We start from the raw sequence: 26642 nt of genomic DNA, 5'->3' as shown, positions 1-26642 counted from the left end.
AAGAAACCAAAATAATTTAATCATCAATAGTCTCAAAATATAACAATGGTTCCTTATGAGATCTTATTAGTGGAAGCAGACACATTCCCTTTAAAAGGCCTCAACAATGGTTCCGTTATTATGCTTTTTAAATAAAACTCGAAGTATGAAAAATCATCGTTGGCCTGAATTGATCATAGAGGAAAGCCTTGATAATAGAAAGAACACGTGGATGAAGCAAAATATCAAATGGATGGAAAAATGAAATGTAAGTGTGCATGAATGTCTAGATAATATTGATGGAATAAAAAAGTTTGTGAAGGAGAAATCCAGGAGTCTCATATGGTCAAAACAAAATGGGTGCAAAAAAATATTATATTAAAGAATTTAATCCATTGAGAGACCACGAGGAGAAAACATACACATGAGCAAATATCACATGGAGAACTAAAATGCTTGTAGTACAACTTAGGACAAGTTCTCATCATTTAAGGTGTTAAATAGATGGATGCTACCAATGAAGAGTGAGAGGAGAGAATTTGTTTATTTTGCAACATGGGAGTGGTGGAGATAGAGCAACATTTTATTATGAAATACCCAACATACAATGACATCCGCTCCAAGTACGAAGATATTCTATAAATGGGCAAATTAGTTACTCTTTTTTGAGGAAACAAAGCAAGACACGACAACAAACTTAGCGATAAACTTTCATTGTCGAAAAACATACTTAAAGAACTAGTTTCAAAAGGCCTAAAGTTCTTATTCCCTATTCGAAGGTGTGCACTTTTTTCTAAATAATTCCATAGAATATTTTAGCCTTAGAGATGTTATTAGTATTGCTGATAGGCTATATACTATTGCAATGAGTTTTATTAACTTGTTATTAACATAAACTATATCAACCAATGATTGCTAAATTTTTTTTGATTTGAAAATAAATAAATTTCATTATAAATATACATGCACATTTCTTATGTTACTAAATCATCAAAATAATTTATCTTCATGAAACTTAAGATCTTGTACACGAGTTTGTAAGAAGCACTTGGTAGGAGACAAAGCAGAAACTTGGAACATTATACTTTAACGAATTCAGATTTTGTGTTTTTGATGGGCGCTCCTAAATACTGGCGCATGTTCGTCCCTGTTTGAAACTAGTCTACACGGTGCCCGACATCCGCTAGTCGAGCCACTTCAGCGTTCCCAACTTTTACCCCTATCCTGCAGCGAACTAGTCTGAGAAGCGTATGGTGAACCCAACGCTGCTTTCACTCCGTTCAGTTTAGCATTCTCACGGTCCACAAATGGGTTTGTTGGTTCATCAGGCTTCGATGTTTTCATTGTCTGCAATCCCTCATTCTCTTCATACAACTACAGCTAATGCCCACACATCATTAGCCTCTTTAAGTTTATCTACAAGTACCATATATCCACATGAATCCAAATTTAGGAGAACTCAAAGACAAAATCACATTACCTGTATGGCGCATCCAAGAAGAGTCCAGATGGTAGCCGAACAAATCAGAAGAGAGATATCAGACATGCTTTGTACGGATAAAGTGCTTAGGCATGCTGTTCTTCCAGAGGCTGCCCTTGGTGCAGATATGTATTTGACTTCACTGACAACTATAAGTGACGTTGAGGTTTCAAAGGATCTGCAGGTGTGTATACATTACATTATGTTATTCACCAGCAAATTTTGAATTTTTTTGTGTATGTGTATTTGGGATTGTTTGGTGAATATATTATATTGTTGTCTGATTGGGAAGCTGGTTGTATATGGTAATGTTTGTGGTGTGTCTGGTCGGGCATATTGTGCTTTATGAAATGAAATGCAACAGGGGATTCCTGTCTAAATTTTGGCTTTTTGATCTATTTGGTAGACATCACACTGGGAAATTTGAATTACGCGGTCTGGTTTTATGAAATTGGACTCCTGATGGAAGATGCTAAAATTCTGATTTTGGTTTTGGACTGGGAAATATGAAGTTTTAAGGGTCATCTCTGCTCGTACTATTACCTTCTTCCCTTCTATGAATTCAGGCTTTCTTTTGTTTTTGAAAATCATAGACCCTTTTCACATTTCACATTCTTTTCTACTAATTTCTGTCATGAACAATAATAATGTGGTTTTAATGAAAATAAATCATAGATATGCGAGAATCATCCTAAAATTGAATTTGGGTCACATCATAGCTTGACAGTGAGAAATTATTCGAGAATAAGGGTATGACACTTGACACTTGTGTACTATGGCAACTGAGTTTTAATCAATCAAAGAGAGTGTATAGATTTGAGGATTTTTAATGAATAAATAGAAATGTCATTGGGAATTAGTAACTTTCCCTGCCCCCTATGAAACTTGAACAAGTGTCCTCACTTGTTATACTTGGCATGAGGTATGGAATTGGCATAAAGCCACAATAATATATTTAATGCAGTAATAGATATAACCAACAAAATCTATGTACAAAAAATGAATAAATTTTTGAAAAGCTTATACCTGCTAATTGATCATTGTACATGCAAAAAGGTGGCGAGAGTTGAAGGTCAACAATGACAACATACGTTAGTGAACTCACCGCGTTATTGAAAGCATTGTAAAATGATGACGTGGAAGATGGGTGGGTGTTAGAGAAAGAAATGAGATGAGTTGAAAAAAGAAGAAATTAGAAAGTGAATGGAGAATTTGAACTTTATTTGGACATAAAGTATTTATTATGGGCATGCTCAAAGGAGTTGTTATTGAAGAGCTGTAGGCAAGAGGTCAACACCTTCTGCTGCAGGAAGTGTTACCTGTTGTGCATTTGAAACTGGCTGTTGAAATTGCTGTAGGAAGTCTTCTTTTGTTTGGGGCCATTTATACAACTTGAGTCGATGTCCATTGACTAATAACTTAAAATGCAGTGGATCAATTGTGGATAATTGGATGACTCCATTTGCAAATACATGACTTATTTCATAGGGACACAACCATTGTGTCTACAGCTTGCCTGACATATCTTTAAATATGGAGTCATAAAGCAATGCCTAGTCACCAATTTGGAATTTTTTACTCTTAATGTAGGAGTCGTGCCATTGTTTCCTTTGCTTTTGTATGATTTCTGTGTGTTCTAGGGTAGACTTGCACATTTCATCCAAAGAATTAAGATGTAGTAAATGCTCTCTCTATGCTACAAGAAGTTCAATTGTCAATTCCAGTGCTGACATTGTGAGAATGGATTTGCTGACTCATATTTCACTTGAGGATATAAGTCCAACCTACTTGAGATCTGAAGATATTCTTAGAATATGTAGTCCATTAATATAACTGAGAGGGGGAGGGGGGTGGTGAATCAGTTATATAACTAATATCACAAGTATCAACCTTATTAAACTTTAACCATACGAGCAATATAATCAGAACCATAACAAGATACGGATGCACAATAACACCAGATATGTTAACTAGGGAAACCCTTGATCAAAGGGAAAACCCTGGTGGGGATGGTACTCACAAGATGATGTACGAATATAAATATTCCTTGTTAGAGGATGGACCCTGTTAGGAGTCTATAACAACATTTAATACATATCAGTCCCTGTTAGGAGACTTTGAATCCCTGTTAGGAGAAACTTGAAAGTAGTCTATAACAACATTTTGTACATATCAGCCCCTGTTAGGAGACTTTGAATCCCTGTTAGGAGATTCCGACCTTGTCAGGAGTTGTGTCAACCCTGTTAGGAGTTGTGGAAGACAGCTAGACCCATTGCCCAAACAACTTCAAGGTTAAGATAAATGAACCCATTGTCCAAATGATCTCCGTATTATTCTTTGTAGAATAATAGAAATGAAATGTCCTTTCTTCCTCTTCCTCTGTCCTATCAACGAGACTTCTGCTCCTTTAGATTTTGTAGCCAGATCACAAAACTTGCATCCAATAATCCCTTAGATCACTTTTTTGCATTCAGTAAACACTCTGCTCCTTTTCGCACTTCGCGTTCAATGCAACACTTGATACTTTTTACAAGCAAGGAAAACAACTTTCCTTTATACCATATCTTCAAAACAATTCCTTGAGTCGGCCTTGAGGCTTTCCCAATTACTTATAATAAGATAATTAATTAATTTACAATTACAATAGCACTGTCGGCTCATAGTGTATACAACTTTTCACATGTGCGATACTAGGGCTTGTGCACTCGTTGACGTCACCATCCAACTGTCCTCAGTCATTGGCTGACCGCGCATCTTCTCATTACATCTTAGATGAAAGATATCGAACAAACATCAAAAACTGTTTTTCAAGTACTCTATCTCTGTACTGCTCCCAGTAAATTAGGTACAACTTTCGTACATTGTCGACTTGCACTTAACCACGTCATCAGGACACAATGAGGAACGTATCCCTAACTGCGCATCACCAGACAATCAAACCATTGTCTGTACAACTAAGATCTTTGTCTGCTACTTTGCCAGTCTTCACAAACTTGCTGCTATGTTGACATCAATTACAAATACAATCATGAATGCAACATATCACTACTCTCCAATGCTTAGGATACTCCCTCAAAGGAATACCATCAGTATTTATGCTAACAATCTCCCCATTTGGCATTGGTGGCAACATAGATGAAAAACATCTAAGTTCCAAGAATACCAAACAGTACTTTGCTGTTGCTCTCATCTTCTTAAATCCTCTGGAACACTGTTCTGTTCAACATCTTCTTAGGATCAACAACAGTTGTTCACAATAAACAACTAACCATACATATCTCCCCCATGCTTAGGACTCCCCCATATATACTTAGGAGATGTTTTTCATGCATATTCTCCCCCATTGATATCAATGACAAAGGCCTCATTATGTCAATATACCAATTGATACCAATTGTTAATATACTTCTCTAAGTCTTCAACCAGCTCAGGTGTCCAAAGACACTGTTCAAGACCAAATACCAAGAGTCCTTAACGACTCAGCTCTCAATAGATACTCCCCCATATAGGAAGCATCAACATTCAATACAGTCTAACAATAGTGCTCCGTACTACTGGACTGATGCACTCTCTGCATCAATTACTTAGAAGTAGGCAAGGGCATAACCCCAAGCATATTTCTCAAGTACTCAAATGTATCTTTAGGTAAGGGCTCCATAAAGATATCTGCAATTTGATCTTTAGTGCTCACATACTCCAATCTGATCTCTTTTTCTGCTGCTTTCTCTCTCAAGACATGATACTTAATAGATATATGCTTCATCTTAGAATGCAATACATGATTCTTAGACATACTGTACTTGTGTTATCACAATACATGATAACAAGTTCTGCAAACTCAATCTCAATATCTTTCAACATCTGCTTTATCTGCATAACTTGATTACAGTTATGTGCTGCTTCTACATATTCTACCTCAGCTATACTCTGTGAAATGTGATCTTGTTTCTTGTTTAGCCAAGAAACCAATCTTCCTCCAAAGAAAAATGCTCCACCACTGGTGCTCTTTCTATCATCCATACTACTTGCCTAATCTGCATCCACATATGCACATAAAGTAAAATCACTTGATCTATCATACCATATTCCATAATCATATGTTCCTTTCAAATATCTGAATATCCTCTTTACTGCTGCATAATGATACTCTTTAGGATCAGCTTGAAAGCTAGTTACAATCCCGACTGCATTTGCTATATCTGGTCTAGTGTGAGTCAGATATTGCAAACCTCCAATCATGGATCTGTATTTCTTTTGCTCAACTGTAGGTGTCTTATCTTTGCTAGATAACTTGTGAACAGTTATCATAGGTGTACCAATAGGCTTACAACTTTCCAATCCAAATCTTTTCAACAAATCTTTTAAGTACTTAGCTTGTGAAATGAAAATACCATCATTGTTCTGCACAATCTACAGTCCTAGGAAAAACTTCATTTCTCCTATCATACTCATTTCAAATTCATTCTTCATCTCTTCAACAAACTTATCACTTTCTTCATAATTACCTCCAAATATTATATCATCAACAAATATTACTATGATAAACAAACCATTATCAATTTCTCTCAAATACAAGTTACTATCTGTCGTACCTTTAACAAATCCAAGTTTTGTCAAATACTTATCCAACATTGCATACTAGGTTTTAGGTGCTTGCTTCAGACCATATAGAGCTTTCTTCAATCTGCATACCATCTCTTTGTCTTCTATCAGAGGGAAACCTTTAGGCTGCTTAATGTATACTTCTTCAAGTTCTCCATTTAGAAAAGCTGATTTAACATCCATCTGATATACTTCTTCCTTTATTGCTTGAATCCAACGATCATCTTTACATGCTTCATTTGCACTCTTAGGTTCAACTTGAAAAAACAAACATAATTCACAAACTTCTTCATTTACCTCATTATTGCTTTTGCTCCTAGTGTTCTGTCCAGGAGGATGATTCTTTGATATACTTTTGCTTGGAGCTGTCAACTCAACTCTTTCTTTTGCTCTAGGCTTAAATCTCCACTCTTCAAATTTGATTCCCATTCTGCAAATCATTGTTAGTCTCAATGATAACTTCCACATTTTCATGGTTAGCCTTTGGATCAACAATAGTTACCAAAGCTATCTCTTCTACTACTTACTCTTTCTTAACCAATTCAGGCTCATTATCTTTATCATCACGGTCATTTAAGAATCTTTCCATACTAGCTTCAATTCTTCATCTTCATCAGAAAGTGAACTCTTTCTAGATTTTCTTACTCTCTTAGGACATCTAGACGAAAAATGACCAAACTCTTTACATGTCCAACAAACAAAAATTTCTATACCTTCTTGCTCTCTTTTCATAAGCAGATCAATACCTTCCTTGATCTTTATGTCTTCTTCAGATTTGGATTTGTCTTTACTTGTGCATCTATTCTTTTGTATGCAACAAAAGGATTCTAGATTTGGAAATTCAATGCTTTGTTCTTTACATAAATTTGATAATTCACCAAGAATCTCCATCTTCTGGGTCAAAATTTCCTCTATCTGACTTAGGACTATCTAATCTGAAATGACTCACCACAGATCTCCCAAAGCTGTTAAGCTTATCCTTCAAGGACTTGTTGCTCTGATACCAATTGTTAGAATATATAGTCCAACAATATAACTGAGGGGGGGGGGTGAATCAGTTATACAACTAATATCACAATTATCAACCTTATTAAACTTTAACTATATGAGCAATATAATCAGAAACCATAACAAGATACTCATTGTAACATCCACTTTTCCTGGGCCTTAACTAACAACTAACATATCAAAGAAATAAAGTTATTGGTTTATATTCATAGGAAGACAGTTATATCAGTTATGTTCATGTGAATGAGATTAACGGTTACAATTACTTAAACGGAAATTTCATAACTAACAATTGAAGATACCATCAATGAATTTACCAAAGAATTTAAAATCTACATACTATAAAATTCAAAACCGAAAAATTGTCTAGGGATGCTTCTGCAAAACCCAGATTAGTCCATAAAATACCTCTTAAGGAACAAATAGCTATACTACTTTATTGTAGTGACAATACCAATATATCATCGAGGGCATCAAATGCCACTGTATCTTTTAGGGCATCAATACCACTGTATCATTTAGGGCATCAAATACTACAGCATCATTTAGGGCATCGAATACCACTGTATCATTTAGGGCATCAATACCACTGTATCATTCTTTTCTCTTCTATTGCTAACTATGACAATAACATTTAGTTAGAAGGTGAATGCATATTCATTATTCAAATAAATGAAGACAGAAATAACAATCCATTAGATAAGCCTATCTCTTGCATTTAGTTATATTTCATGTTCAGTTGGAAGATCAACCAATCTAATTGGTTACCAATTATATTGACGTGAAAAGTTGTTTTCAATAAAGGAAAATAATTGAAACGATGATATAAATCAATCTATCTTACCTTCTTACTTGAATAAACATCATAAAAATAAATTACTTGTTACCAATAAATGTTTGAATGCTTAGCGTGTCTTTGTTTGATGCACATCCTAACATCTTGTGGAGAGGGGAAACATTGTTAGGGGCTTAACTTCCCAACCACGGACCTTAAACTTATCTCCACACTTTCTCTAACTAGAAAGGTCCTCCCTACCCAGAATAGACATGAAACACCTTGTCAGTCACTGAGCATCCTGGTACTTAATTACACTACTCGACTTGACATCAGAGAATGAATTGGACATGCATGAGCTATTAAATGATTTTTTTAAAGTAATAAATTTGTTGAATCAATTCTGATCCTGTTTTACTAGTTCTTGCAGGACTTTCTCTCACCTCTTCACCCTTTTCTTGGCCATCCGGCCGGGTGAGTCCTAGGTGTCAAATCTTAGAGTAATTCAACTCTCTTGCTGAACCTCAGCTGGTGTAAAGAATAATATATTTTCAGAACTATCATAATACAGTTTTTATGACCTGAGAACTTCTCTTTAAAGAATTAAAGGAAATAGTTTGATTCTGGAATCTGTCTGTAACATAGACATTTGTGCATAACATATACAATTGATCTCCATTTAACATGGAAAGAATGGACTCATCGAATGTCTATTCGATTTTGCAATTCAACAATGATTCATGGAATTTATTAACACATCTTATTGCTGTAAATTTGATTGCAATTATTTATATAACAAAATACGACTTGGAATGGCTGACCACATAACCTGATCAGGGAGACGTGAGTTTGGCTTGACTCTATGCAGCCGACTCCTCTTGACGTGAGTAATCCAAAGTGTAGAGCTCAGAGTAAACAATAACTATGATTTGTCCTCAGTCATTCACAGCAAATAATGATAAAAGAAAACATAAGAGAGAGAGGTATAAAATGCAGAACACCAGTTATTGGTTCTCTCGACCTGTATATAAAAGGAGGCATTCAAAAATAATAAAAGCTTCCAAGAAGCCGTGACTCTTGAGCAGTTATAAAAAGAAGAAGAATCGTCTTCTTGAGTCACCAATAAAAATGCCAAGTGTACATTCTCGCCTCTTATAAGGAAGTAAATAAATATGGAGGAGAACTCGAAAGTTACTTATTCAAAAGGATAATTTATAAAGTTTTATATATATATATGCACATATATATATATATATATATATATATATATATATATATTATTATGATGACATCATATTTAGTATTTATCCAAGGTTGTACCCACTAAGGTATGCATATCTAAATACGTGTATCACTTGGAAGATTATTTATCTCTATATCTTCTCTAGGTTTACGCATATTTAGATATATGTATTTTAACTGATATAAGCTTGTATAAATTAATACTATGGTGTCACCTTATTTTTGTATCTATGTGCACGTACATATATATGTATTATATTGAAGTAATGAAAAATGTCAATCATAAACCATTAAAGTTATGTACTTTGATTAAGGTAAAATGTTTAAATGTTTTAAAGATTATCCAATAGCTCATGTGTGTCCAATGATTGTATTTTGTTATACAAGTCGCTAGGTCCTTAACCATGGTGATTCAAGATTCATACCCATTTGCCCAGTAATTGTGATGCCCCTGTACACAATTCTTTTCTCACAATGCTTCCACCCCTTTGATGTGCTCCCTATAAGGAAATTCCTCACAGTTAAATCATATATATATATATATATATATATATATATATATGATGGGTAAGAGGCCGAAGCCAATATTCCTTATTATTATGTGATGTGATTAATTATTATTATTTATAAAGTTTGTGAAGAGTCGAACTCAAGACCATTCAGATAAGAGGCTCACAATTTACCATTGTATTGTAGGCTCTTGCCTCCATAGTTAAATCATATTACCGTAACAAGTTATTATTCATAAATGATCGTAACGATTAACTGCCTTTTCAATTCCCATGAATTCATGATAAATAACCAACTATCTACTATAGCTTTAAAATATCATCATAACGATTAACTAGCATGTCATCTTCATATGAAATTATAACCATTAAACATCTTACCATTTCACATGATTATAAAAAATTTCAACTGTCCATTGACTTCATGTGAAACCTCAACAGTTATATGAACATTTTAAATTGGGTGAAAATTTGGGATGTAACACTCATGCACAATAACACCAGATATGTTAACTAAGGAAACTCTTGATCAAAGGGAAAACCTCGGTGGGGATGGTACCCACAAGATGATGTACTAATATAAATATTTCTTTTTAGGGGATGGACCTTGTTAGGAGTCTATAACAACATGCAGTACATATCAGTCTCTATTAGGAGACTTTGAGTCCCTGTTAAGAGATTCCAACCCTGTTAGGAGTTGTGGAAGACAGCTGGACCCACTGCCCAAACAGCTTCAAGGCTAAGATCAATGAATCCACTGTCCAAATGATCTCTGTATTATTCTTTGCAGAATAATAGAAATGAAATGTCCTTCCTTCCTCTTCCTCTATCCTGTCAAACAGACTTTTGCTACTTTAGATCTTGTAACCAAATCACAAAACTCGCATCCAATAATCCATTGGATTGCTTACTCGCATTTAGTAAACACTCTGCTCCTTTTCGCACTTCGCATTCAACACAACAATTGATACTTTTTACAAACAAGGAAAACAACTTTCTTTTATACCATATCTTCAAAATAATTCCTTGAGTCAGCTTTGAGGCTTTCCCAATTAATTATAATAAGATAATTAATTAATTTACAATTGCAATAGCATTGTCAGCTCACAGTCTATACAACTTTTCACAAGTGCAATACTAGGGCTTGCGCACTCGTTGACGTCACCATCCAACTGTCCTCTGTCATTGGTTGACCGCACATCTTCTCATTACATCTTAGATGAAAGTTATCAAACAAACATCAAGAACTGCTTTCTAAGTACTCTGTTGCTGTACTGCTCTCAGTAAATCAGGTACAACTTCTGTACATCGTTGGCTTATGTCACATGCACTTAACCACATCATTAGGACACAGTGAGGAACGTATCCTTGATCGCGTATCACCAGACAATCAAACCATTGTCTGTACAACTAAGATCTCTGTCTGCTACTCTGCTAGTCTTCACAGGCTTATTGCTATGTTGACATCAATGACAAATATAGTCATGAAGGCAACATATCAATACTCTCCGATTCTTAGGATACTCCCCCAAAGGAATATCATCAATATTCATGCTAACAAGATCATGTCGCAAATCTCGATAGGATATCATGGACACTTACCAACAATACCATGGGGTGTGAGCCACATTGTGAGAATGGATCTGCCGACTCAGATTTCACTTGAGGGTGTAAGCCCACCCTACTTGAGATTTGAAGATATTGGTAAAGCTGGCATCCCAAATTCCCAATATAAAACTCAATAAAACCACAAATCAATTTTTTTCTTCAAATACCACACCTTGTATTCTGGTTCAAAACAAAATTGAGAATGAAGATTTTAGCCATCCTCACATTGTTGTGGATATTATTTTGAATAAAGAGGCATGCTTGGTCGACTAATCTAAGTGAACATTTGTCAAACTTCTTTCATGAAATTTGAATTTTGTCAAATTTTTACTCTTGCTAAACTTATCCGAATTTTATGATATTTAGTTATATTGTTTTATTTTCAAATAATATTGGGTTAGTTAAATTATTTAGCAATATTAAACAATTTTGGCAATTTTGTGGATCTCTCTCTCTCTCTCTCTCTCTCTCTCTCTCTCTCTCTCTATATATATATATATATATATATATTTGATTGGTAAAAAGCTATTGCCAAAATAATTAATTAATTTTTGAAAAATATTACAAATGTATTTTTTTGCCCTATTCATAGTGAGCAACTGGGGGGGAAAAAAATGAGGAAGAAAACCCCCAGTGTAGCTTGGGGTGCAAATGCTCTGTGAACTATGATAAATACAATTGCCCCTGTTATAAAAGGGGACTTTGGAAAGGCATACCTTCCCTTACATGTATATATTTAGAAATAAATTATTTGTGTTTTGATCACTGATTTTAGCGATCAATTGAGTTTTTATGAAATACATTTGCCCCTTTTTCCAAGAGACTTTGAGATGGAATGCCTTCTCTTACAAATATCATTTAATTACATCCTTCCTTTATTCATGTCTTTATGAGCTTATCCTTTTGTTGATGATATTTTATGCCCACCTGCAAACTTCGTCCTCTGGCTTATATCAATGTTAGATATATTTTAAAATTAGTAAAAGTAGAAAATTGAAGAATCCTTTATGTTGTATAGAGCTATGTCAACAAATGGTTAAAGACTTTATATGCATGAAATTTTTGGAACTTAATACCTTGGTTTAATATACAGAAAGTCTCATCATGTTACAATCATAATCAATAAATACAAAAATAGATTTACTTTAAAAAAAATATAATTCTTCCCTTTGAAATATTGTAACCATATAATCTCTTTCTAAATATGAAGTAAAAGATTATTTAGGCTACAATAGCTCAGTGAAAAGAATTGATTTTAAAGTTTTAAAGAGTAAAAATCTCCAAAATGCCATGTGTCTAACAAAACATTAAAATGTTAGCCAAATGATATGAGTGATGTCATGTCCCCTCTTTTAGCTCAGTCTAGCAGAGACTTGTGAGTCAATTTATTATGGGGTCTTGTAGGCTGACAAGGTTGGATAGAGACCCAATATGGTTATTTAGTGTTGGGGACTTGATGTTCTGGCAGTTATTGATTAGTTGGGAGACGTTCCTTATTTTTAGGAGGCAGTTCCTACTTTTTAAGAGGTATGATCTTGCCGAGGGTTGGGTCTCCATGAGATTACTCTTTGGGTTCAGTTTCAGAGGGATAGGGCTTGTTTCCTAAATTTTAGGAGCATCCCTATATTTTAGGGATGAGACTGCCAGTGGATCCTTGTTTTTCGACTTCAATCACAGATAGGTGACAGAATGATTTTATGGTTTGTGATGTCAGTTGGGCATTTTGTGGCTATTTGGGTTATATTTTTAATATTTCCTAAGTTAGCGTCATTTATTAATTAAATAAGGCTAAGTTATTAGCCATTTTGGAGTAATAAGGGGTTTTTGGCCTCATCTGGATGCGCATCCTATGGTGTGATAGCTTGTTGGAAAGGTCTCTAAATTCTCTAAATCTTTCTCTTTGGTCTCAGGGCAATTCAGTTAACAAATTTCTGTCTATGAGGGAAAAGGTCATTTTCTAGTAACATGACCACTTTAAAATAAGAAATTATAACACTTTCACTACCCAACGCCACTTGGAGACACTTAGGGTTCGATTTGCAATTGAGAGGGGTTATAAGGAGATAGAAGCTTCATTCTAAGATCATCTTTTGCATATTTGACAACTTGTTTATGAATTTTCTCTGAATGGGCGATTTCTAGTCTGGGACGCAAACCCTAGGTTAGTGATTGGCTGGGACGTAGCCCTCAACAATCTTTGGCACCAAATCTCTTAGGCATTGTGCGTGGTGATTAAGGACAGAGGCATCAATTCTCATTGGGGTTTCAGCGTGGCATATCATCTTTCCAGTTGGGATGTGGTTCATTGCAGCTTGTGGGACGCCATTTGCAGCAGATACACCATATGGTGTATAGAGTATTGCTTGTATTCACCTCCAAATGTATGTTGGATTCGAGAACAATCTTCACCTTTCAGTTTGACATCAAATTTGTATGTGAGCTTTGGGAAATGCATTGAATTTATTGCTTGGCTCTATAATTTAGACAAATTTGCCTGGTACGGTTTGCAATAATTCTAATTTTTACTAAATGCCTTATTTATTTCAGTTTTGTTTCATGGTTGTTGTTCCCTATTCCTTTCTATGTTATAAAACCATAAAAAACAAATAAACCTTTCTGCACTTCTGTCTAGTTCTGCAAGAAAACATAAATAAACAGGAAAACAGATTTAAAAATATAAAATTACAACAGATCAACAGAAGAGATCCATTAGGGATCTTTCAGTGGTATCAGAGCTTAGATCCTGCTAGCCTGTAGGGTTTGTGAGAAATTGTCACAACAGATTTTAGCAAAAGTCTTGATAATTTATTTTTGCATCTGGATATTGGCTAAAAAGTTTTGATAATTCATTTTGGCATCTGGGTATTGGATAAAAAGTTTTGATAATTCATTTCAGCATCTGGGTACTGGCTAAAAAGTTTTGATAATTCATTTTGGCATCTGGGTATTGGATAAAAAGTTTTGATAATTCATTTGAACATCTGGTTACTGGCTAAAAAGTTCTGATAATTCATTTTGGCATTTGGGTACTGGATCAAAAGTTTTGATAATTCATATTAGCATCTAGGTAGTCACTAGTTGGTAGATTGAATACAAATCTATGCATCCAAGAGCTGAGATACACAGATATTATACGCGCAGGAGAGCTCAACTTGAGTAAGGGTTTGGAATAGACTAGGAACTTATTATGGTAGAAGAACAGGTGGGCGGCACAGGGAATCGGGGTGATGAAGAGAGAGAGATGGTGTAGACCCTATTCACTACTCAGCCTATGATCGCTCAAGCTTTAGATAGATTACAGGATACCTTGGAGTGTTTGGAGATGGGTGGACACAGAGGTAGGCGAAGTAGATCAGTTTCAATGGTTGGTAGTCAATGCAGCCATCGGTCCCATTCTTCAGTTGGGAGCTCCCTTCATTCCTCTAGGCGGCATCACCATCGTACACCTACTACAAATAGACCATTGCTTCCTCAGTTCATACCAAGTGAACAACTAGCACAAGTGGAATCACCAGAGGTGGGGTTCCAGTAGTCAGTTTTGGCAGCCACAGTTGAGTGGAGAGCTCTACCCCCTGATGTTAGGGATGTCTTCCCTCTTCCCCAGTATTGTGCACAGCGTAGAGATACAACTAGGTTCAGGGGAGATCGCGGTTGTAGATCACCACAACAGTAGCAGAACTATAACCTGAATAGAGCTACTGGGAAGATCACATTGACTACATATAATGGCTCAGGAGATACGAGTGCATGAGCTTGGGTTCACAAGCTGGATATATATCTTTCATTACGGCCCATGCCTGAGTGTGAGGCTATTCAGTTTGCTGTGTTGCATCTAGAGGGGATTGCCTATGATTGGTGGCACTATGGATTGGTTAGCCAGGATCATGCCTTAGTACATTCCTATGCTGAGTTCATTGGGTGACTAATTACACGGTTTGACCGTATGGATACAGAATTTTACTATAGAGAGTTGGCTCATCTAAGATAAACTGGTCATGCAAAAGCTTATAGTAATGAGTTCCAACGCATTGTAGTTATGATACTTGATATGACACAGAAGCATAGTGTGATGCTATTCATTGAGGGATTGCAGGACAAGCTTAAGGGATTGGTTCGTGCTTTCTAGCCGGCCACTCTTAAGGATGCTATTGATGTGACATTGAGATTGGACACCACTCCTACCTCTTATCAGACTGATAAGAAACCATTGGGGAATATACAGGCACCATAGAGACCTCCTTTACAGGCTAAGGACACACCACCTCCACCTCCCAAAGTAGACCTGGATTCTTGAAATGAACTGAGGAGGAGGAAATTATGTTTTTCTTGTAAGGAGCCATGGGCACTAGGACATAGGTGCCTTGGGCAGGGAAAGGCACATCTTATTGAGGTCATATTAGATGTAGACGATGAGGAGGTTTGGGATATAAATGACAAAGATGATGGTGTCCAAATTGAGCTCGAAGATGCTGAGGTAGCAGTCGCAACACATGGGACTATGGCTATGTTGTCAGGTGCACTGATGATTCACCTCTTCTACATCTCGGGTATGATCCATGGGCATACTGTGTATTGTTTGGTGGACAGTGGGTCTACACATAAATTTATAAATACAAGAATGGTAGATCGATGTGGTCTGCAAGCACATAATTTTCCAGGAATCAATGTGACTGTGGCCAATGGTCTTACTTTGCAATGCGTCAAGGGTATCCCACAGTTGAGCATAGGCATGAAGGGATACACCTTGATAGATGACTTTTACATGTGTGATCTAGGGGGCACGGATGTAGTTTTGGGTGTACAGTGGTTGCAATACTTGGGGAGATACAACCAAGATTTCAAGGCGAGAGAATTGGAGTTTGTGGTTGGGAGAAGGAAGATCGTGCTCAAGGCATGCCCACTTCCGTTTTAGGTTGGATCAACTAGGAGTATGATTACTGATCAAGACTCAGATAGTAGCAGTGATTTGATCATAACCCCATGTCCTCAATATCTCAACAGATAGGAGCGGGTGCCTTAGATTTGCCACGAAGATTGTATGAGGTTTGGGACGGGTTGCATAACAAGACTATTTTGGGACCGGCTACTGGTTTAAATTTTGACAGGAGGACAGGATGGCCATTTGTTTGGATTCTTGGGCGCGAGAGTATTCAGGGGTGCATACTCTACTGTGACGATCTGATCTACTTCACTTCTACACCTTACAGTGGGGAGTATGTTTGTCCTGACAAGACACTTCGGGTTTGGGGTCGATCAGTGCTCTGTATTTGGATTGCTTGGGATAGTGGAGGATTAGTGTTGTATTGCTTGTGGGCAAGCATCTCTGAGAGGGGAGGACTGTCATGTCCCCTCTTTTAGCTTAGTCTAGCAGAGACATGTGAGTCAGCTTATTATGGGGTCTTGTAGGCTGACAGGGTTGGATAGAGACCTAGTATGGTTATTTAGTGTTGGGGACTTGATGTTCTGGCAATTATTGATTAGTTGGGAGACGTTCCTTGTTTTTGGGAGGCAGTTCCTACTTTTTAGGAGGTATGATCTTGCCCAGGGTTGGGTCTCCATGAGATTACTCTTTGGGTTCAGTTTCAGAGGGATAGGGCTTGTTTCCTAAATTTTAGGAGCATCCCTAGATTTTAGGGATGAGACTACCAGTGGATCCTTGTTTTTCGACTTCAGTCATAGAGAGGTGACAGGATGATTTTATGGTTTGTGATGTCAGTTGGGCATTTTGTGGCTATTTGGGTTATATTTTTAATATTTCCTAAGTTAGCATTTATTAATTAAATAAGGCTAAGTTATTAGCCATTTTGGAGTAATAAGGGGTTTTTGGCCTCATCTGGATGTGCATCCTATGGTGTGATAGCTCGTTGGAAAGGTCTCTAAATTCTCTAAATCTTTCTCTTTGGTCTCAGGGCAATTCAATGAACAGATTTTTGTCTATGAGGAAAAATGTCATTTTCTAGTAACATGACCACTTTAAAATAAGAAATTATAACACTTTCACAACCCAATGCCACTTGGAGGCACTTAGGGTTTGATTTGCAATTGAGAGGGGTTATAAGGAGATAGAAGCTTCATTCTAAGATCATCTTTTGCATATTTGACAACTTGTTTATGAATTTTCTCTGAATGGGCGACTTCTAGTCTGGGACGCAAACCCCAGGTTAGTGATTGGCTGGGACATAGCCCTCAACAATCTTTGGCACCGAATCTCTTAGGCATTGTGTGTGGTGATTAAGGATAGAGGCAGCAATTCTCATTGGGGTTTCAGCGTAGCATATCATCTTTCCAGTTGGGACGTGGTTCATTGTAGCTTGTGGGACGCCATTTGTAGCAGATACACCACGTGGTGTATAGAGTATTGCTTGTATTCACCTCCAAATTTATGCTAGATTCGAGAACAATCTTCACCTTCCAGTTTGACATCAAATTTGTATGTGAGCTTTGGAAAATGCATTGAATTTATTGCTTGGCTCTATAATTCAGACAAATCTGCCTGGTACGGTTTGCAATAATTCTGATTTTTACTGAATACCTTATTTATTTCAGTCTTGTTTCATGGTTGCTGTTCCCTATTCCTTTCTATGTCATAAAACCATAAAAAACAAACAAAACTTTCTGCACTTTTGTCTAGTTCTGCAATAAAACATAAATAAACAGGAAAACAAATTTAAAAATATAAAATTACAGCAGATCAGCAGAAGAGATCCATTAGGGATCTTTCAAGTGAACTGAGAAGTGAGATATTAACCAATGTTCTGATAAAAGCTGATTACAAAAATACAATTTTCATAGCAAGAAAATGAAGTATAATGGACATAAAAAACTTCCGAATAGGATACTGTAGCCTTATAATCTTTCCCAAAATGAATAATATTATCAAGGCTACAATAGCCCACTAAAGAGATTTGATAAAAAGACAGGGATAAGAATTACCCAGACAACTAAAAAGATTTAGTCACCATGATAACAAATCAGAAAAGAACCAAATCCTCCCATAGTAGAGAAATGAGGCCTGATAGAAGGAGAGATCTGAAAAATGGGATGGGGGAAAAGATGCCATGCAAGGTATAAATAGGGGAGTAACGATAAAGGTGCCAGGTATATGTGAGATTGACTGTTAGGGAGGCACCAAACCATCATGACAATACCAGGGAAAGAGTTCAAGGTGTCAAGAAAAGTAATATGAGTCCTGAAAAGAGATATGTCAAGGATACCGGACATAAGCGAATCTGATATGTCAAAGGATAGACTAAGAAGGATTAGAAAACAAAAGATAGATGATAACAAAGATGATAAGAAAAAACTTTATTTAATAAAAGGGAGGCAAATGATAAGCCTAACTGTGATTGCAAAAGACTACAATATCAAATTTCAATTTAAAAGTCATACAGTCATTTGAAATAATGAATGACTAATTTTATCATAGTTCTATTTTGTTTTGCCATATCAGTCTCAAAAGTTAAGGCATAAAGTTAATTGTGTCCGCGTAATGTAGACAAACTTGTAATATAAATAGCCATGCAAGATACAAAATTTCTTGCTTAAGATTCTTCCTGTTAAAACTTTAAAATTTAAACTCATATGAGCTTTTTCTATCAGAGAATTATGGTTTAAATCTTTCTGTTATACCAGAATAAATCATTGCAAATTTGAAACTAATAGGAATTTAAGACTAGCATACCAATAATCTAAAGTTTAAACTTTAAAAACTTAAGTATTTATTCACACTACTGTAATATACCCAATTGGTTATAACTTCGTCAAACATCAAATTCTTTTATAATTCAGTTGTTTGACATTTTGTCAAACACTTTGCAAGCAAACTCTGATACCACTGTAATAATCCCAACCAGTTATAACTTCGTTAAACACCAAATTTTTTTATAATTCAGTTGTTTGACATTTCGTCAAACACTTTGCAAGCAAACTCTGATACCACTTTAATATCCCTTGCCCAAATTGATTGATTTTAGCTCAAGGAATATTGCCAAACACTTGTATGTCGTCTTTCTCTTTTCTGATTTTTTTGTGTTTTAGATTGTTTGATATAGTTTGAATGATGCTAAGAAATTTAGAATATTCGCAAATGATATTACAATACCTCTTACAATGAACTAATATGGAAATGCAGTTCCTTTTGAAATTTTCAATGCATATACATGAAAAATAGATATGGAATGCATACCTACAACTAACTGACATTTTGACAAACAATTGGCATACAACTATTATGCTGATCAAATATGCTATTAGATGGACATTTTGTCAAACAAATGGTATGCAACATATATCTCCTTTATTCAATTCATTCCCATGTACAATGTTGCTATGAATTTGCCAAGACAAATGGGCTTACAATAATGACTACAGCAATGCCAAATCTAATATTGAGTTATCACTTACAACAACACAATTATGTGCCTAAGATTACAGTGCTAACTACTAATAGTTGCAAGAGGAACCTGATAATAGTGATGCCCATGGATGAAGATGAAAGTTGCAATCGAAAGCAAGCATAAATACTGTAGCGCGACATTGTTCACGCGTACTGTAGGAGCAAGGGAAAAAAAACAATTACTAATGGTTGCCAAAGATGAATCTTCAGGTCTGCTCTCGATAGTCCTTCAATATTCTTCAAACCTTTCGGTTATTCTCTAACTTTAAGCACAAATAGAACTCTAGAATGAAGCTCTCCTGAGTGCCAAATTCGGTGGATATTTCACCACCTCAAATGGTTGCAACATAGAAGAATTGATGCTCTCCAATGGCTAACTGAAAAAGAAACCCTTAGTTTCTTCTCCCAAGTTCATATCAAATGCAATTGACAATAATCGGATGCTTAACAATGAAGCTCTCGCCTCTATTTATTTTTTTCTTTCACTATTCTAGAAGGAAATAAAATATTATTTAATTGCACTCTCTAAAAGCTTCCCCCTTTCCAATATAATAATATGTTGTATTTTACGAGAATGCACTCTTCAGAAGCTTCCAATACAATAATTAGTTGTACGTGTAGAAAATTAAAATTAATTAAATATAAAGTCACCTTCAGATTTATTTATATGTTGACTTTAATTCAATTTATTTCTCTTTATTTCTCCACTTAGCCTTCGGAGAATGAAAAGCTAAGAACTCCATTGAGGGTCTAAAATATTGGGAACATTACAACTATTCCTTCAATCCCTTAATGTTCTAAATAGAAATGTCAAAAAATATGTTTGAGAACACTTTCTCATAAACAAAGTTTTAAGCAAAGTCGGCAAGGTCGAATCGAATCGTGAATCGGCCATGAATTGGCTATGAATCGGCAAATTTAAAAAAAACCCTTTAAATTTAGAGATTTTAACAATTTAAAACTTATTTCATGCACCCTTTATTGAATATAACTTAAACACACTATAACATCATCAAATAGAAGTTAAAACTTAACATATATAAACATGGAATATAAATGATAAATCCATCACATATGTAACTCTGTAACATGTAAAATGTAAATTGTAGGCTAGTTGAAGTAAATAGAAATCATATGATCATAATGATTTAAATCATAGAATGTATGTAAGATGAAGATCCATAAGACATCAAATCATAAATGTATGTAAGAATCTAAGATGAAGATCCATGAAACGTATGTCTATTAGTATCAATATTTGTAAACAAAATGAAAAAACAAGGCTCCAACTCAAGCCTCATCATCATCCTCAAGCTTGGTTGTAGCCTCAGCCTTAGAGTATCCAATTTGCCTACTAGAAAGGTGTCTAAGGTAGGTCCTAGAGGACCGCCGAGCCATATCCCCCACATATAAGATGGGCTCACGAACATCATCACTATGACCTGTGTCTGTGCGTGGGCGTGTGCATCTACCAATGCTCGAACGTGCTCTAGCTACCTCCTCTACCATGGCCATAGCCTCAGCCTTTATATCCACCTGGTCAACCCACTCATGGTTTTCCTCAATCAAGAATGGATCCACAGCCTCAATGAGCCACTCTGATTCTGGATCAATTCCCTCTAGAATGATCGGAGAGGAGTCAGCGCCCAAAATATGTTTGATTCTAAGACGAAGGTTGTAATGAACAAAGACAAGATCATTCAACCTCTGTACAATCAACCTTTCTCCTCTTTGAGTGGATGTGCTCGAACATGGACCAATTGAGCTTACATCTAGAAGCGTTGCTTGGCTGACTCAAAATATGGATAACAATTTTTTTAAGTTTTGGAGTTGTGCGCCCAATCATTTGCCACTATCTATTTGAAATAAGGGAAAACAAAAACAGTTAATCTCATTTACAATTTTAAAATTACATAATCAACAATTAAAATTTAAAATGCACAACTTATAAGTCATAAACTTTAGATTCATATATATATTATTTAATTTTTACTTGGCTATATTGTTGTTCGAGCATCTATGGCCATCCTGCCAGAGAAAAGTGACCCTTCTTTATTATTGAACTTGTTGAGCTCAATGATTGCAACTACACTATCCTCATCAGTACTCAACCTTCTGGATCACTGTATATAAGCCGATGAGAACCTCCTCATCCACCTTGAAGTCAGGATGGGAATGAAATGTCGAATTCAAAAAGTAAACTACTGCATGGAAGGGTCGGTGGAGCTGATTCTGCCATCTTCTATCTGATATCCCAAATAGGGGCATACTTCTCTTGCACTCCTGCATATTGGGCTCTAATGGTCTCCTTGGCCCTATCCATGCCCTCATATATGTAGCCCATAGAGGGCTTCTCCCCATCAGCAATTCGTATGAGAGATACAAGGGGCTCAGTGACTTGCATATAAAATAAAACGAAAATTTGAGTCAAAACTTAAATATTAAAATAATATAACTTAAAGTAAAACTAAATCATTAAACAATTAAATATTAATTATTAAATACTAAATAGTAAACTGTAAAATACTAAATGTTAAATTGCAATAAATTTATCTTAAGAATTTCTGTACTAGGTTTCCAAAAATTGTCATCATCAAATATGCAATTCACCACATTTACCCTTGTAGTGGTTGTAGCATAGGAAAATGAAATCCACTCTCGCTCAATAAACATGCTCCCCAAATCATCCCTTGATGTCAACAAGGACTGTAGTGTGATGAAATTCGAGGCAAACCTCGTGATGCTTGGATGAGCTAACTCCTTGCCTCTTGTGTACTTCCTTATTGTGCTCAGGACAAATGAATGATTATAAATAAATTTGCATATATTTTTTGCCCTTTTGATACATGATTGACCCACTCAAGCTTGCCAATTTCCTCCAACATGAGGTCAATGTAGTGTGCTGCACAAGGGGACCAAAATATGTTGGGGTGCCTCTCCATCAAAAGTTTACCTATAACAATTTTAAGTTAATTAGAAATTCAAACATGTTAGAACTTAGGAAACTTAGAATTAAAAAAAGTTCAACATTCAAATAAATTTATTTTCGAAACTTGAAAAGTTAAAAGTTTACCTACAACAACATAATTTGCTGCATTATCCATCACCACCTGTACCACATGTTGTTCCCCCACCTCTGCTATGACTTCCTCAATAGCCTCACGTAAGTATGTGGCGTTTTTTTATATTAGCGGAAACATCAATGGATTTGAGAAACCTGTTATATTCTACAAAACAATGAATTATAATGAATTATCAACAAATCAAAATTTGAAATATTCAATCACGGTTCACAATTATGTATGTAGGAAAGTAGAATGATCAATCACCTCCACAGGATACAAGAAAATTGAAGAGTGTTATATTCCTCTTATCTGTCCAACCATTAGTCATGATGGTGCAACCCTTTTCGATACACTCCTTTCGGTGCTCCTCAAGCTCAATCTTCATATCCTCTACCATTTTATCCAAGAGGTATCCACTCAACTCAGCCTCAGTTGGGGCTTTAAACCCCGAACCACAAATAACAACTGCATCTATCATATTTTGCCAATAAGGAGTCCTATCACAAATAGATTATGATTAGAAATTTAGATGTCAAATCATTATGTAAGTTTGTAAGGCGAATTTATGATTAATCAATGAATCATAAAACAAGTAGATATAATTAAAGTTTTACTTTGTTTAACCTTAAAGAAAACAAAGAAAAAAAAATCAATTACTTGACTGCAACAAATGGAATGTTGCAAAAGTACCAAAATTTGCAAATTTTTTTTCTAGCAGCATCATGAATCTCCTTGTTCAAACCCATGCCCTCAAGCGTGGGTTGTGAGCTAGGAGTAGTGCGGGGCACAAAGTAACTATCCATTCTGTTTTTCCGCACTTTAGGCCGCAATAGGTTGGAGTTGGACTCAATCTCAGTATAAGACTGACTAGCAGTAGCACTCGCATGAGCACTAGAACTAGGATGAAAAGGAGGCCTGGAAGAACCCTCTCCAACACAACTTATAGATGTGGAAGCTGATGCAGATGCAGATGCAGCTACGAGAGCATGAGAGCCAATAGCCCTTAACCCTTCAAGTTGCATTTTCTTATTCAATTTCTCATGTTCATATTTTTCTAATGCCATTAAACAAGTGCGTTTTGCCTCAGCAGTTTGTTGATTGCAAATTGTAATATAATGTCCAAGTATAGCAGCAATGTGGTATTTGAATCTATAAATACCACCAGAATTTATTTCTTTACAAAACATACATTTCATTTGAAATTTGTTTCTTCCAGGAAACTCTTTGTTATTTTCCAACATTCATCTTTTTTACCCATTGCGGAAAATGAAAGCAAAGGGTTGCTGTAATAAGAAAATTCAAGTAAACTATCAAAGTTTGAAACTAATAAACAAAAGCCACAAAACAACAAACCTTAGTTTGCAATTTAGTAAAACTAAAAAAATTCAAGATTTGTAAATGAAAACTAAAAAAAATTTAACAAAAAATGCATAATACACTAACATGCAAAAAAAAAAAATCAGCACTTACCTCTTGCAAATGAGTTGAGGAGTGTTGCTGTTGACTCCTTAATGCTCCCAATGCAATTTATGGCCTCCCCAGATGGACTTCTGATCTCTTTGGTGCTCTTACTTCTTGCTGGTTAGAAATCTGTGGTTTTTCTTTTCTCTTCATCTCTCTCACTTTTCCTCTCTTCTACTCATGCTTAACAATTAGAAGGCCCTTTAGGGTTAAAACAAAGAGGAAAGGCTAGAAAGAAAAGAAAAGAAACATGTGTTTTATTAAAAAAAAAGTCAACTTTATGCCTTGCTGCTCGACTAATTCAAGCAATTTTTTCCATGAATCGCATGAATCGGCGATTCAGGCAATTCATGGGAAAAAATCAAAGATTTCAAATCACGGCTCATGAAAAATCGCCTAGGTTGAATCGAGTTGCCAAATTGGCAATTCAGGCGATTTCAATGTGATTCTCGGAACTATGGTTTTAAGTATGTCTGATATATCTCTTTATGAGAATAACAACCTTTAGGTTAGCCATCATAAAAGAGGTTAAATCTAACATATCTACATCTTATTACGAGTCTATTAGTTGAAGTTTGAAGTAACCAAACTGTAAATAAGTTCACTGTCCACAGAGGATAGAAAAGATAATTAACATTTTTATGGTTCTGAAAGCTAGAGAGGATAAAAGATAAAAACTAAACTACTAAGATATGAAGCCAAATAATTGATTAGAGTCAAGTTCGACAAATGACTATAATTTCATTCTCTGAGTCATTAGAATCAAGTCCTTCAAAGGTAATGGCTTTGCCCTTAACACTCTTGAGACCGACTGCTTATTTCATTCTACTTTTTTTGCACAATTTGGGTAGAACAAATTTAACCTGATCTAGATCATTCAGATCTAATGAGGGAGGTACGTTGTATCCGTAAGCAAGGAGGTCATTCTTGAGTTAGAGAGGATTATCCTCCCTAATGATGTAAAACCATCGCTTTAAGAAGTTAATATTCTTCTCCATATCCAGCCAACATTTCTCAAAGACCATGCTATCTCTGATAACTAGAATTGGGGGTCTAGCCATTTTGGCCATCTCCAAACTACCTATGGGAGCATCCATATAGTCCTTTGGATAGGGGATTTCTCTCCTATAATGCTAAAGACTGCATTCTCCAAACCCTTCAACTAGTTCTTCACAAACACTGCTTGGCATAATGCCATTATATCCCATTTTGAAAATTTGGCCTGAAAAAGACATGCCATGAAAGTGCTAATAATATCACTGTTAGTCTTCCAAGTATTTCCATTGTTGAAATGCCTTTCCCCTAAAACTCTTTCAACAGCATGCCTGGCCAAGTCATCCGGATGATTGAGTATGCGATTCCACCTTTCAGGTTTGATTTCCTCTTTGAAGGCTGTTGTTCTAGCCTCAGTTATGTGGAATAGAACAATATTGGTATCCATGGTCAAATGACTGCAAATATACTTATATGAGACCCTCTATTATGGTTTTTAATCTAAAGATGTTTAAGCTGTCCGCTTCTAAGATATACCTATTTAATTAATTTGAAACAAGTGTTCTCAGTCATGATGAGGAGTATTTTCCAGCTGCTAAGAACTAATGGAGAATTTTAAATCCTAGTAAGATTACCTGTTGCTGAATTTTGCATTGGGTTTTCATTATTGCAACTGATATATGAATTTTATGTGGTTGGTCTTTATGTTTTTAGTCATGGACAACTGTAGATTTGTGCATATTGAGAGGGTTATTGGAGGGTCTCCATTACTGAAGACTATCATCCCGACCATTCTAGTGCTGGTTTGGATGGAATTTTGTGTGACTTGTGGTTTTTATGACTTATTTCCAGCTTACATGCAAGCTGACTTGTGTCACACTTTGGATGGACCAACCCACTGTGACATTATGGGACTCATTGGAACCCAGGGATGTAGCACAGAACAAATGTTTGGGATACTTCATTCACACAAGATGATCCCATGGGTACAATAGGAACAAGGTGGTAAGCTCTTAGGGCAGTCCTTGGACTTAAAGGAGTGTATTCACATTCTCTGGGTAGGCAGTATTATTGACGAGGAGTGACATTTGGATGGAGTAGATTCCAGAATGATTCTTTCAGGGTTTGTTGCTGAGTCCACTTGACAGAGGCGGGATTTGGACGTAATGAGCAATGTGGCGTGATTCCTCTTGGTGATTCAAGGGCATTGATGCATTCATTATGGACGACTTCCTTTTGTGGAGGTTGTTTCAGGATGAGAGTTATAGAGAAGCTAATGAGTCTCAGGATGTTGACATGAAGCTGATTGAGCTCCCTGATTTGTCATTTCCTGAGACCAAGCATTTTGGGAAGAGCCTGTCATATCCCATTTTTTTCTTGCCTTCAATCCTATTCTATTTTTTTGTTTTTTAAAAATAAAACATTAATTTATTATATTTTAATTTTTATAATATATAATATAATTGTTAACAATCAAATAAAAAAGTGAAAATTTTAAATTTAAAAGTGGTGCCATTTTTGGGTC

General features: G+C 35.8%; 1 protein-coding gene across 1 annotated transcript in view; it reads left to right on the top strand.

Annotated features, from left to right (window-relative positions):
• Window positions 1–963: 963 nt before the first annotated feature.
• LOC149554764 (ribosome-binding factor A family protein) overlaps window positions 964–26642 on the top strand; it is a 62839-nt gene continuing 37160 nt past the window's right edge. Inside the window, exon 1 of the mRNA XM_089828793.1 lies at window positions 964–1643. Within this exon, the coding sequence (XP_089684919.1) occupies window positions 1287–1643 (357 nt within the window). The 5' untranslated portion in view covers window positions 964–1286. The remainder of the gene's footprint in view (window positions 1644–26642) is intronic.

This window comes from Cupressus sempervirens, chromosome 5 (genome assembly GCF_028749045.1).
Source record: "Cupressus sempervirens isolate cs-2001-9-10 chromosome 5, ASM2874904v1, whole genome shotgun sequence".
In the NCBI taxonomy this organism is placed as follows: Eukaryota; Viridiplantae; Streptophyta; class Pinopsida; order Cupressales; family Cupressaceae; genus Cupressus; species Cupressus sempervirens.
Note: the sequence above shows the minus strand (reverse complement) of the source record. Positions and strands in the feature narration are given on the sequence as shown.